The sequence below is a fragment of the Mus caroli genome, unplaced genomic scaffold (assembly GCF_978045245.1).
Source record: "Mus caroli unplaced genomic scaffold, Mus_caroli_1 scaffold_7, whole genome shotgun sequence".
Taxonomy (NCBI): Eukaryota; Metazoa; Chordata; class Mammalia; order Rodentia; family Muridae; genus Mus; species Mus caroli.
In genome coordinates, this window is record NW_028227262.1 from 49,022,638 (window position 1) to 49,037,240 (window position 14,603).

Here is a 14,603-nt window from a genome sequence, read left to right on the forward strand (position 1 = left end):
GGCCTGCTCAGGTCACAGAGAGTAAAGTGAGCAATTCCTTAGGATCAGACTGAGCTCTGAGAGGCCTCAAAGCGGAGGAACGTGGCAAGGGGGAGCCTGGACCTTTCCTGGGGGAGAAACCAGGAGAGCCATCGAGCCTCCAGTGTCCTTCCAGTGGATCCCCGTCACTTGACAGCATTAGTACCTGTTCATAGAAGGAGCGCTGATGTTTCCCGTCGGCAGGAGGCAGACTAGAATGGATGCACTTCCAGGGAAATTGTGCATGAACCATAGTACATAAATTTATCATTCAGTGCAAATAACCTGTCAGCAGTGAATGGAGTTTTACAAGTCTCTGGCATTCAGTAAATAACAATGTTTCTTAACATTCTTGACTGGAGTAACATCTTAAGTGGTGGCATTTTAAGTACCATATCAACTGCAAGAGAAAAACAAAGAGAAGGATTTTACTAATGGCACTCAAATGTAATGGGTTTGTACACTTTGAGAGTTAAAAGACATCAGGAGATGAAGTGAGTTGACGGCTTGCCCCCTCCCCCCAGTTCTTCTGGCATTCGTGGGAGCTTCGCTAGCAGTGAAGCCCCTGGATCACATGTGTCTGTGCGCAGTCATTTGCAGTGCTCCTATCCATGTATGATTGCACATATTCACTTTGATGAGTTGGAGGTTCCAACGGGGGTGGGGAGCTGGTGTCTCTTTAGCACCTGGTGATAACTGCCTAAACATTTCCTTGTTTTTCTTTTTATTCTCTCCTACGTTTAGTCCACAGTTTGGAAAGAATTGTTGTTAGCGACCATTGGGGAGCAGTTCACAGACTGTGCTGCAGCAGGTAGGGAGGCCACAGCCCTTTGCCCACACCCTGGTATGCTGGGTTCATATTTGTTATTCACAGACCTTTGATTTTATGTCTGGTCCTTCTGCTTGCCTGCAGGGTATTGATTTTGTAGCTGTGATGTAATTTAGACTTGTTTCTGTGCCTTGGGGTTTGGTGTGAGATTCGTGTATATAAGCACATGTGCATATTTATATGTGTGTACAGTCAGCCCTTCCTTTCTTCAGATCCTGCATCCATGGATTCACAGATCAAAAACCAGTAGAAGGCATGAACAGTACCTGTAATAAACACATGCACACACTCATTATTCAAGAAGCAATGCAATGCAAACAACTTGCACAGCATTCGCTTTAAATATTATAAGTAGAAAAGAGATGACTCAAAAATAAGTTTGGCTTGGTAATACAGCTCGGTGAGAGAGTGCTCACCTGGTGTGCAAAAACAAACTGCTCCAAAATAAATACCTAAATAAGTATTATGTGCAAATGGCATTTTATATAATGGTCTTAAATAGTCATGGTATGGAAGGGATGTCGGATTTATCTTGCATAAATACCAAGGGGTGGCTATATATTACAACTATAAAAACATACATAAATCTGTGTGTGTGTGTGTGTGTAGGTATGTTCGTATGTATGCCTACATTATTTCCTCTCATAACAGTTGCAGCCATTCATCTAATATAAATAGGCAGAAGGAGAAGGTAAATCTCTATCAGTGAGCTAGCATGATTGGTGGTAGGTCTTCTGTAGCTGCCTCATCTTTAGGAGGGGGACAGTGCCTGCCATGCCTCGTGGGATCGGGTGAGTAGGCACGGTTTCTTCATCCTTCCCAGCTTATCCTCTTCCTCCTGTTCTCCTGACTCTTGATGACTACAATGTCTCACTGTTCTTGCTGAGGTTGAAACAAGAGACTTGCATCTGCAGAAGGCTTTGACATGCTGAGTCGCCTTCAGAGAGCCCCTCTGAGATCTGTGTGTGTTGGAGCTGGAACCGTGGACTCTGTGTCCAGCCATGAGCTCCGCGGCGCCCACACCTCTCTTCCCTTCTGTGATCCCTTTTTGTTTATATCGTGTTTATCACAGAACCATTCAGAGAGGGCTCATTGCTTGTGTCAGGGTCTCTTTTCTTCTGGGGCTCTCCAAAGCATCTGAGGACACACTTAAAGTTCTGTGGGGCGGTGGTGGTGTTGGTGTTGTGTTTTGTTTTGTTCTATGCTGCTTTTGGTTCAGAGTTTTACCTGCTTTCATTTGCTGCTTTGATATTGTTTTTTGTGGACTATCAGCTGGCACCCAGACTTAGGCTGTCTCTGAGAGCCCTTGTCACCCTGACAGACCCATGACCTCTGACCTTCACCTGCCTGGGGCGGGGTGGGGGGTGTGCTCACCTGTTCTGACTTTCTGTAACACCGTTCTCACTGCTTTTGCTCACTGCAAACGAAGTGTGTGTTCATATGAAATGGGCTTACAAGTGCAGATCTCTTCTGTTCTACTGGAGAAAAGCTAACAACTTTATATCGCCCAGCCCGAAGTGCACTCTTGTGTGTGGCTCTAAACACAGAAGTCCTGGAATAGTCATAAGGAGTAGTAAAGCCCCAGTATCGAGCAGAGAGAAGGCCAATGCTTCTGTGGCTGACAAGAAAGTTGACTATTAACCTTCAGCGCTTCTATTAACCAGGTCTGTCATTTGAGGCAACCAGCTACTCTTTCTCAGCCTCACTTACAGAGCCTCTTCAAACTCCTGGCCCCGCTGTCTTCTGCTGCCAGGGCTCTGCCACAGCCTAGGTGTGGCTGGCTGCTTCTCCATGGGAACATTATGCATTTCATCACATACCTGCCTTCTCATAAGATCTTCTACCACACTGTGCAAAAGGGCTCAGCCTGTCCTGCTTGCTGGAAGCCAAGCCAGAGTGAAATAGTGACCGTTGGCACTGTTTGGCGTCTGCTGCCGACCTCACCCAATACCAGTAGTGTATGAAAGGATCATCCGATAGGACTGGGGAACACTCACGACTCCCCGCAAACTGGACCAGTGGCCTGCCCTTCTCGAGAGTGGAACACTTGATCACCTCTTTCTTTAATATAATAATTGTCTTTTTACATGAAATTTATCATCTCCTCTCCCCATGGTGAGATGAGCGATGCCACAAGTAGATGCAGTCTTGCTTTCGTTTTAACTTGGGTTTGGATGAGGCGCATGCATAGAAATGTCCCTGCATTATTGCTGTGAAGCCTGGCAACAAGTCACAAAGTCATCCTGTCCTTTTCACAAGTCTAATGCCCTTTGTCCTCCAACCTTCCCTCCTCTTTCTCTTCCTTGTCAGACGCCATCCAAGTTGGTCGAATCCAACTTTGAACACCATAGTCTAATTCTGTCTGGTTTTGAACACTTCTATACATGTTCACAGGGTGTCAGAATATGCACCATAGCCTTGATCAAATTAATGCATAAAGGAAACAGGCAGAGAGGAAGGCAGGAAAGGGGGAAATGGAAAAGAAAGGGGAATTATTTCACAGAAAATGGTTTCTCTCCGCAGACTGGGTATGCCAGTACTTGTCTCCTAATGTCCAGGAGACAAGCAGAAGAACCAATGGCATGAACATCTCAACCTATGATCGATGGCAAATTAGCATGTATCCACTAACATAAAATCCCTAACTGGCAATGCTAATGCTTCTCCCTCGGATGCTGCTGATGGGCACAGAGTACGCAGATGCGGAGAGCAGTCTCTGTTTCCTGACTGTGTCATCAGCATGCAAAACTTGGAGTCAGAAGCTCAATTTCTGTCAGTTTGCTGCCAATTAGTGTGGACAGGGCAGCTGTACAGGAGTGTGAGGGTACAGAGGGTTCATCCTCCAGCCGCCACGCTCAAGGGCACCCATGCTGCCTAAAGCCTCTATTAGTCAGTATAGGTTGATCCCTAATGACCATTGGCTGGGTGCTAACAGTAGAGCGTCACTCAGAAGATGCTCAGTGCACCTGTCATGCTAACAGGTAGCTGCCAGCTCTTTAGCCCCTGGTCCAACACACTCATAAGGGGGTGGCTAGAAGGAAGCACCAGAGAGCAGAGTAGCTAGGGAAAGAGCTGACAATGCCCACAGAGCAGAGGAGCCACTGGACAGTCTGGCTCCAGAGAGATGTGGAGCAGATCGTGCCAACAGTCCCGAAGCATCCAGCAGCTTAGCAGGACGTCACAGAACGTCTCACTGCTCTTAACAGAGAGGGCCAGACTTCAAGCACAAAGTTCATCTGAGTTTACTTGGCTCTCAGAGGGCAGGGAATTATGCAACCTATTTTAGAAAAAAGTCTCATCCAAACAGAGTCAGAAAGTGACAGAAAGCTTTGGGTGACATGTTAAAAAGGGTAGAATTTCCTTATCTGGGAGACTCACTTGGCTTGAACACTCTGATTACTGAATCCCTGGCTGAGCTGCGGCTCTTGCGGCTTGTGCCGAACTGACTTCCCTCGGCAGCCCCCACAGAAGCAGTCACTCACCACGGGTCCCCTTCCTGTCTGTAACTCACAGCTAGAGTGGTGGGCGCATAGATGCGATCGGGCCAGCTTGTCAGCATTTACCCATTCCTTGCCTTTTCCCCTCTTCCCTCAGATGACGAGATCATCGGAGTTAGCGTGAGTGTGCGGGACCGAGAGGATGTCGTCCAGGTGTGGAATGTCAACGCCTCACTAGTGGGCGAAGCGACTGTGCTAGAGAAGATCCACCAGCTCCTGCCCCACATATCTTTTAAAGCAGTGTTTTATAAACGTAAGTGCTCCATTTCCAATCGCTGTTTTTGAGATTCTCCTGTCAGACTTGTAGAGCTAGAAGCACATTGCGAGTGAGGCGAAGGCAGGACCACTCGAGATGCTACTCACACAGACCACAATTCAACACAACGCTCTTTGGGTATTTCTTTTTAAAATCAAGTTTAGTTTCAAAAATTAAAATGAGATTTTTTTGTTCTTGCCTAAGTGCAAGCATTCATTATTATTATTCATTATTATTATTATTCATTATTAGTGTATTCATTATTTCAAATAGTTGAACCTGAACTTAAATTTGTCAGAGGGAATTCTATTCTGTCGGGAGTAATAATAAGAGCAAATGAGAAAAGTCATCCAGTGAGCTGGCAGGCAGATGGTCGAGCATCCTTCCCACACAGGAATTTACCATGTCTAACATATGGGGGAGCTCAGGGATGGCTGACAGTTCTCCTGAAATGCTACCCCCTTCCTCATTGTGGTGACTGTGGCAGAGTCACCAAGAGTTCCCATGCAGCAGTGCACACAACTCTTGGTGTGAACAGTGTGTGGACCCATTGTTTCCATTGTGGTGTGTGTCCATCGCCTTTATGTGCTCTTCACAGACACTCATCTTTTTCATAATGAGAACATCCTAGCGTGTTGGAACCAGTGTTTGATATAGTGAGTTACAGGAAGTGATTAACAGCCCCACGCACATCTATGATGGGTTGTCTATGTCCCCAACTGTTCTGGGAGTCGCTAACCCATTTTTTTCTTACTGTTGTATTTCATTGACTCTAAGGTGCTTTTGAGCAGAATATGCCCTATTATTTGATTACTTAATGAAAAAAAATCAGTCAAGTGTCTTCAGTTAAACCAGGATGAAGTGTTGATTGTAGAGTTTTGGAGATTTGCAGGGGACAGAGCAGAGGCATCTTAGAATCTCTGAAATATACGTCATCATTGTCTCATTAGTCTTGGTCCTTGTCGAGAGGCTAAAATTCAAAATTTATGATTACCCTAGTGTTATAGCATCTATGGACACCCAGGCCTCCCTGGGAGGAGTTCAGCGAATCAGGGTCCACACAGGGAGATGAATCCCTCACTCTGTGCACTCAGGGGGTACTGATCCTCTGAATTATGATAGAAAGTTTAAAATGAAAGAGACAGAAAATGCATCCTGGAGCGTTGCTCTTGGCTGTGCAGGGTGGAGGCAGAACAGGTGCATGGGTACCATTCCTGTTCCTTAGGGACATGTCAGCTCTAGCTCACCCCAGGTACCAATGTGTGTTCTGGTTTCAAGTCTGTAAAAATAACCAGCACAAACTGCACAAGGAAACATGAGCTAGCATCAAGTTCAAGCGGGCCTGTACTTGAATGTGCCCAGCACTTGACTGAGAGGAGGAGACAGCAGTTGGGGGGTCGTTGGGTTTTTCCTGTTCTTGTACAGAGTAACCCTAAGCAGTCACCAATGCCCTGCTTTCCCTCTCTCACCTGGGTATCCAGAAGGTTGGTCTCTGATGATCTCCAAGGTTCCTTCTGCTTTTCAGTTCTGCGAATCGACAGGTAGCGAACTGGTCAGCAGCTCAGCGTAAAGTCGGTGGTATCCTCCTAGATAATTAGGGCCTGACTTTAAGGCCAAGGCATAGTCACCTAAGAACGACCAGGGACAGGCAGTTCACTGCTTAGCTGTTGGGGTGGCTGGAAAGAGGCACCGGGGTTAGGAAGACACCAAGCAAGGAGAAATGAAATTGCACCCGGGCAAGCTGAATCAAAGCTGAACAGACACCCTGCAGGTAGTTAGCACTGTCACCTGTGTGAGTCAGAAGGAACTGGCTGCGGGTCTAAGCAAAGAACTGCTTTGTAATGCCACACATTAACATTTAAAAGCTCAGGCTGTGCAAATAAAAAAAAAAATGGAATTCCCTGTATTATTTGCCATGAAGCAGGCTGTCCTTTACTTGGCACTGTTGCCAGCACCTGTTGTATAAGTGATTTGGACAGAAATTGGCTCCCAGGATGAGGGATAGCCCTGGGTGAGCCAGGCTGGAAGTGGCCAGTTCGTACCACCTTTGTCTTGCTAGGGGATCCTGGCTCTCTAGAATCTGTAGAAGCCAGCTGGCTAGATGACGGAAATGAATCCCAGTTTATCCAGCCCTGGCCTCCAGCAGGCATTGGCATTCCTGTGATTTCTTTTCTATCCAGATAGATGATTTGAATGAGAAAAATCATAATTTATACACTCACCCTCCATAGTTCCATTAAGGTCCTTGGAGAGCCGAAGGCCAAAGGCCTTTCGTTATGTGGTGTGAGTGCTATGGAGGGGAAGGGTGGGAGAGCCCAGAACTGAAGGTGAGCCAGCCTCTCGGCTCCCTCCTGTCTCAGTCCTGCCATGTGGGTGCAGCAGAGAGCAGTCTCCACAGTTTCATATAGTTGGGAAAAAGAAAATCTCTTTTTGTGGCACATGAAAATTGTATCGGTGTTAAGTGTGAGTACCCGTCAGCAGCTGGGTAGCATAAGGAAGCCCTCATTTGAGTCCACATTTTCTATAGCTTCTTCAGCAATCAGGAATTGCATGGATTACTACTAAAAAGTCTGCTGGCTCTTGGATCTGGGAACAGCCCTCTAATTGCTGCCCCAGGGATGACAAAGGGCCCCACAGTGCTGCAGTGCACCTGCTGTCAAGCTCTGACCACTGACACTTCTGGGTTTCAGCTGTGGCTGTCCTGACCCCGAACACCTCGAGATAAGACAAAGCTTTGCACCTTCACTGTCTTTGGATTCATAATTTGCAAATCAGCATTGCTGTCATCTATGGCTCCTTATATTGGCCCCGAAACATAGTATCTCTCACTGAATACCAGTCTATGTTTTAGTTAGTGTCTTCCCTAAAACATCTTTTTTAAAGACAAGAATTAGAGTTGGGGAGTAAACTCTTTAAGGGGACCTGAGTTCAATTCCTAGAACCCACACTTAAAAACAGCAAGGGGTAGGGCCAGAGGAGAGGGCTCAGCAGTTAGGGTTGTGTACCGCTCTTACAAAGGACCTGAGTTTAGTTCCCAGCACCCAGGTCAGATAGGTTACAACTGTTTGAAACTCCAGCTGCAGGGGCTATGACACCCAGTTCTGGCCTCTGCAGACACCTGCACTCATGCTCCTACCCCCACACAAGGACATGTAACTTAAAAATTAATCCTTAAAGAAGATAGCTGAGGCTGGAGAGATAGCTCAGCCGCAGCACTTGCTACAGAAGTGTGAGGACCCGAGTTCATATCCCAGCATGGGGAAAACTGGGCATCGCCACACACACTAACCCTGCACTGTGTGGATAGAGGCAGGGGGCTCACCAGTGCTCTCTGGCCCTAATCCTGCCCCATGGTCAGTGAGAAAACCTGTCCAAAGGAATATGTCAGAGAGTGACAAAGCAGGACACCCAGTGTCCTTCCACAACCTCTAGTCATGTGGTACAGGTATGTGCACCAGCATAATCTGGTGCACATATAGTACCTACATGTACATACCACAGCTATGTATATAAAGATACCACACACACACACACCCCAAATATCACATACACACACATATACTACACATACACACACCTAACCACATACACACACACATACACTACACACAGAGATATACACATACACTACACACACATCACATCCACACGTACATTCACACACATATTACACATGTATGTACATGCCACATACATAATATGCAAATACATATACATACAGCATGCACATCATACACACACATGCTTATGCAGACACACATACGTATACAGAAAGCTGAGTTTGCTGGTATCTACTTATAATCCCAGCACTGGGAAGGTAGAGACAGGTGGATCTCTGGGGCTTGCTGGCCAGGCTAGCCTTTAGCAAGTTCCAGGTCAGTGAGAGATCCTGTCTCCAAAACATAAGATGGATAGCATCTAAAGAATAGCAGCCAAAATGATTCTTTGCCCTCCCTGTACTCTCATCTTCCCTCCCTCCAGTCCCACGCTATCCCCTTCACATGCAAGTATACCTGCGCATGCAGAAATGTACCCAAATAAAGAAAATATTTTAAAAGCTAAATAGTCAGTTAGAAACTTGAAGTTGTGAGACGTGCGCACTTATGCTTGGGCAGAGCTTAGGTCTCCCGTCCTAGTTGCCCCGGGAGTTACAAGGTTCGTCCCTCCCTCCCAGTGGTTTATCCAGATGAATTGCTGCCTGGAGCAGCTACCTGAGCTGATCTGGAAGGCCAGCTAGGCCAGCTGTCCGTTCCCTTGGTAGTCTGTATTAAAAACAAGAGGAGGAGGAGCTATGGAGGTGGAGCACTCCTGGAGGTGGAGCATTCAGCCGTGCCTCCCTTTATTGCCTGGAGGAGTGCACAGAAGCACTAGGACTGAGCAGCCCTGCCTATATCATACCTTGCTTCGTAATGACAGGTAGACACCCCTCAGTCAAACTTGACCCTTTGGGTTACAGCCAATATTGGGTGTCTCGGGGCCTCCCATTTCTCATCTCCCAGTTTAAAAAGTTTAAGTCTTTGAAAAGCATACTTTTTTAAAGTCAATTTCCTCATTAGTGATTCCACAAGACAAACCATGAAAATCCCTGAGGTGTAGGCTGAGGGTTGGGAAAAATAATAGATTCATTGGTTTTTATGGAAGGTGATGAGAAGCAGGGGGCGTAATATAATTCCCACCCCCCTCTTGTGTGGTTCTGTTTTGTTTTGTGTCATTTTATTCTTGAAGGTAGGCTTGTGCCTGGCTCTGTCTTCAGCCATAGGTCCCCCTCCTTCCCATGCATTTTTGTGGGACCCCTTCCTTCTCCTCCTGGCGTTTGCCTTGAGCCCGGCTCTCTCCTCTCATAGGTTTGGGTGGATGAGTCATGCCCCAGGCCCAGCAAGAAGAAACAGGCAGCAAGCCCGCAGCTTGTTTATTCCTTGTTTTAATTTTCATTATTACATTTCTCAGGAAATGCACGCCTTAGCTAAGAGTTACTGGAAAAAAAAAGGAAAAAAAAAAGGTATTTGAGTTCTAGCCAACATCTGGGGAAGCTGAATGAGATGCCTAGAGGAGGGTTGGCCCAGCCTTTGCTTAAAGTTTTCTTTCCTTCTTTTCTTTTTTGTTTTTTTCTGTCCTTTAGCCCATGAAGAGCATCATGCTTTTGAAGGTGGACGTGGAAAACAGTAATTGCACTCTGTAAAGAATTCTTTGTCCTTTGCTGATTGGTTTTGGAAACGGTCTTAACAGGAGGGAGAGTGAAGAGAAGACTTGCCGAAGCCCGATGCTGGTCCATTTAGAGTGGGTTTCTGTCCTTGCAAACCGGGCCATTAGGACTCAAAGTGGCAGGTGGGGTTGGGGAAGAAGGTGCGGGTTTCTGCCATCGTATCACTTGCTTGAAAGAGAGAGAGAAGAAAGAAAGAAAGAAAGAAAGAAAGAAAGAAAGAAAGAAAGAAAGAAAGAAAGAAAGAAAGAAAGACTGTCTTAAAGCTTTCCAAATTCTCTGGGTTTTTTTTTTTTTTTCACTCCTTCCCTCCCCATAAGATTCCTTATTCAGGGTAATTATTGTTTTCTGCCCACCCTTTCATTGAGGCATAAGAATTGGGTTTCCCCTTCAGTGACTCTACTGTACCTTGTGAAGGAACATCTGCATAATCGCCACAGGACTGCCTGTGAAGCCACAGGGCACCAAGAGGAGGCCTAGCCTAGCAAAACCCTTTTTCTGATAAATTGTTGTGACACTTCCCTGCATATTGTGAGCTGGGCATTGTTTCTTTTGTGTGTGTGTTCCGTAGAAAGCAAACTCATTGATAGCACACACATCTTAAAACCCCTTTAAACAGCAGTATAAGGAAAAGAAATTGTTGGTTTGCCTAAAATGAAAACTTTAATCACAATTGGGTATCAGGCTCCAAATCAAACTCTAGGTTTTGGGGGCCTACAGTGCAAGTATTTCTAACCAGAATCCCCCTCCCCACCATATCTGACCCTTTCCACAGAAGACCCAATGATTTGTCCTGAGAGCAAACTTTCTATTTCTGAGCTATAGAGGAGGCGATGTGGATTACTTGTGTGGAGTAGAGCTTCTTCCATGTTGCAGCATGTTTACCCAAACCAATTCTCACATCTTTTGTTAAGTGAGCCGGCTTTCCTGCCCCTGTCACGTGTCCTTTGAAAACCGTTGGCCTTCCAGCAGAGGCGTCTTTCCCCTCATCTGTGCACTTACAGGAAGCACCTAGCCACTCACACAGCTGCCCTTGAGTGCATCTCACTCCTGTGGACTGTGTTATTAGATATTGGATTATACTACCAAAGAAATATTGCCTTCAGTAGAAGAAAACCTTTCAGAGCCTCCCAGCTCCTCCCAGGTGCTCCCGGTTCCCTCTCGTCTTTGCCCCACCCCTGGTCATTTTCCTTCAGAAAGGGCTGCTCCCCTGTGGGCTTGGGTTCAGATCCACGGGCCAGTGTGCAGCTTCTGTTCTTCTCAAAAGGGCGAATTTTTAATTCCCCTTGCACTGTGGGAAGGAGAAGGTGGGCTTACACTAAGCCTTCCACATGCATTTGTAAATAAAATTTCCCATTCAGATATTTCAGATGGCTCTCGGGGGCAGCATCTGTTTATAAAAAGTCATGGGCCTCCACTTGCATTGCTAAACAGGAAGCCAAAATAATTAGTGGTCAGAGTGTGAGGGGTGGTTCTTTCCCTCCACGGCTTCACTCACGAGGGGTCGGATCCTTCTTGTCTCAATGACGTGCATTTCTCTGAACAGTTTCTAAACTTGTTTTAAAACTATAACTCAAGGACTTTAAAACTTATTGTAGACACGAAATTCCTTTTTATAATATAAGTATTTTTTTCTGACAGATTAGCACAAAGGATATAATTGACTTCAATATTATAATTGTCATATACATATATATATATATTTCCATAAGTAAATAAATTTTGAGAAAATTTTATTTTTGAACTTTATTTAAAGCATTTGTGATAACATGTTCAATTTTTGCATGTATGTAGCTTTTGAAGTAAAAATAAAATAAAATAAATAGGAATGTTAGGCTCATGTTAATGCTTTCGAGTTTCTATTGTTTATGAACACAAAACATGACAACCACACAAAGCAGTTGGTTTGGTTTGGGTTTTTGTTTTTTGCCCCAGTGGACTTGTGCAACTGTTTCTCTTTGGGAAACACTAACCGTGAGAAGGATTTAACCTGACCAATGTTCAGAACCTGACTCTGAATCACTTTGAGTAGAGTTTGTCAACTTTTGCTCTGGAAATGGTTTTGATTGAATATTTAGTCATGATTGACTGAGAACTAAGCTGACCTAAGCAGTTTAAAGCCTTCCATTGCCTCCTGACAGAAGCTGATGATTGGGAGATAGAGGTAACATTTGGGGCACGTGACTCAGGGTCAGAGCAGTTCAGCCATCTTGGCAGCTGCTGGGGCAAGTGGAGAACCCAGTAGAATCTTGGTCCTTCAGCCAAGTCCTGCAGATGCAGCCCTGGCTATTCTGCAGAGTGCTACACAGAAACCAAGGGGCTTGCATCCTTCTCCTGTCAGTCTGTGAGGTGAGCCAGGAATCAGGCTGAAGCCAGTGTGTTTTCTTCTCGGTCCTACGATCCCCTTGATTGCTACAGTATAGGCTCTTACCTACACTGGGAGAGATGCACCCCTGAATCAGGACAACTAGGAGCCACGAAAGACTTGCCCCTGAAGTATTTCTGTGACATGACTTTTGTGAGCACTTTCTGAAAGTTTTTAGGATTTTCTTTTCTCCCTAGCCACCTCCTCTTTCTGAACTGACCTAGCAAACCTGCAATGCTGTAATTTAATTCATGGTCCCCTTAACAGAGAGCGAACACAAGAAGGAAAGCAAGACTCTGAGAAACCATAAGGTTAAGTTTACTAGACTGTCCTTAGTGGCCCCCCCCCCATCCTTTGCTTTAACATGCCTGCACTGTAAATACAGTTATAAAACTTGGCCATCAGAAAGAACTTTAGATGCTAATTGCATCCAGTAGACACAATATACTGTATAGCAGCTGAGCCTTGACTGAACTTGTCTCTGGTTGAAGGATAGAGATCTAGCCATCAGGAGAGCTGGGCATCAACGTCTGTGACTTGTGATCTACACAGGCTTCTGTGTCAGGAAGACAGTGGCATCTGTCTGCCTGTCCTTCCCTGCAGGTCATCCTGGTCAGCACTGGGCCTCTGACATTACAGCCCATGCTCAGATGTCCTTGTGACACCAGCTGCTTGTCCTCACTCCCTCTCCTGACTGAATGGCATTAGATTTGGGGTCTAGAGACCACTGTAGTGTGACAGATGCTCTACTCCCCACGAATTCCAACTTTCCTATGCACACAAAGCTGACAGCATTTGCAACGATCACATGGTGGCGCTGCCCTCCAGCTGACAGTTCTGAACCAGCGTTCCTGTGTGTGTGTGTGTGGTGGGGGGGATATTTTAAGAGCTTGCTGCCTGCTGCTCTAGGGCTTTACAAAACTTTCTTTAGAGAGCATACAAATCATATTTAGCAATAGACATTGAATTCTCATATGCCTAATAGAAACAAATCAGAGACAGAATGCTGTAGACACACTTTTAAAAATCTCAGCTCCCAGCCTGCCCTTGGCTTTTTAAACACTTATAGATGGGGGGAAAACCCACATAAGAGTATAGGGAATGTTTTATCAGTATTTGATTAGCATGGCTAATGATGAACTATTAGGACTCCTTTCTTTTTCGATAGATATCGAATGCCTTTAAGAATGCAAATTTGCCCTTCCCCTCCCCTGTGAAAGGAAAGAGGAGTGCCTTATGTGGTTTCTGTATCACTTTAACTTACTCTTCAGAGTTTGGAAGACAGAGTATAAAAGGGGGAGCAGAGAACAAACAGAAAAATGCTTTAGAAATGAACAGATAGGGCAGTTAGGTGGGTTCCCGCCTCAAGAAAAACCCTAAACTGATTCCTTAACCATCTGACTAGGGACTGGAGGTTAGCATTTCCGTTTGTTTTTATTTTGCATATGAATGAACATGAAGAATTCTTTCATTTCATTAATCTGCTGAGGCCAGAAGTCTTCATCCTTCATGGTGCTGACAAGACTCTCAATTTTAAAGAGATCCCAAGGACACAGAATTTGAGAGTAGAAGGGACCTTTGAGATCATCTGGCAGTGTGTCTTGACTGCTTAGTGGGCAGAAGGACCACTGTGGTGCTAGCTTATCAAGCATGTTCCGGGCTGCCCCCTGCAGCTTTGGGCGTCTGCATTGTGAGCTAGCACCCTGTAACTCTAATGAAGGCCTTGAGGCCTTAAGACTTTGAGAACCTGCAATTATATCCAACTTCTGCATACTACCAGTGAGGACACCCACCCAAGCTCTCCAAGATACCCTGATAGCAGACTTATCACACTAACAGTCTTACCAAAAAAAAAAAAAAAAATCACTACTCAAAGGGAAGATAAAAATAAGAACATTATAGCTAGGACCACAGTGATAGAGCCGTGGCTCTTCTCTTTTCTAAATAACATTCTAGCCTGTTAAGAGAAGAAAAATTAATGTTCAGAAAAAAGTAGCTACTCCATATGTGCAGTAACTACTTTTCTATAATGTCTTATGGCATCTGGGGTTCAGCATCATTGAACAAGATTAAATGAATGTTACAGAGCTATAAAAGCGCATGTAAAATACCGCAAAACTGTTCGGAGGACTATCAAAGTAGCCTGGGAATGAGTTCCCACTAAAATTAATTGTCACTTTCTAAACGTAGCTTAGCCAAGCTGTTACTAAACTGGAGGGGGTCTTTAATACATACAAGTGTTAAAAAGGAATCAGAGAGGCACTCCCCAGAGCATGTGGATGGGAGGCAGAGGTCATCGCGAAGTCAATCCGTTTTGTCCATCATTGCTGCTGGAATTTATGGTCTCATTGTATCTGTGTGTGTCAGATGTGCTTATTAGAATATCCAATAGACTGACCTTTGGATATTCTATGCTCTGTGTCCTTCTGAAACCATGG

General features: G+C 45.3%; 1 protein-coding gene across 3 annotated transcripts in view; it reads left to right on the forward strand.

Moving 5' to 3' along the window:
• Positions 1–14,603, forward strand: part of Eif4e3 (eukaryotic translation initiation factor 4E family member 3) — a 116,559-nt gene that overhangs the window by 30,274 nt on the left and 71,682 nt on the right. For 2 of the 3 annotated variants that reach the window (XR_003836917.2, XM_029478358.2), the window contains exons 5-6: positions 763–829; positions 4,442–4,597. Coding sequence is in view for 2 of the 3 variants with exons in the window: in XM_029478358.2 (XP_029334218.1) it covers positions 763–829; positions 4,442–4,597 (223 nt within the window). In the remaining variant the exon portion in view is untranslated. Of the gene's footprint in view, positions 1–762; positions 830–4,441; positions 4,598–9,719; positions 14,001–14,603 lie in introns of those variants that run through there. The other variant, XM_021165100.3, reaches the window with a different exon arrangement.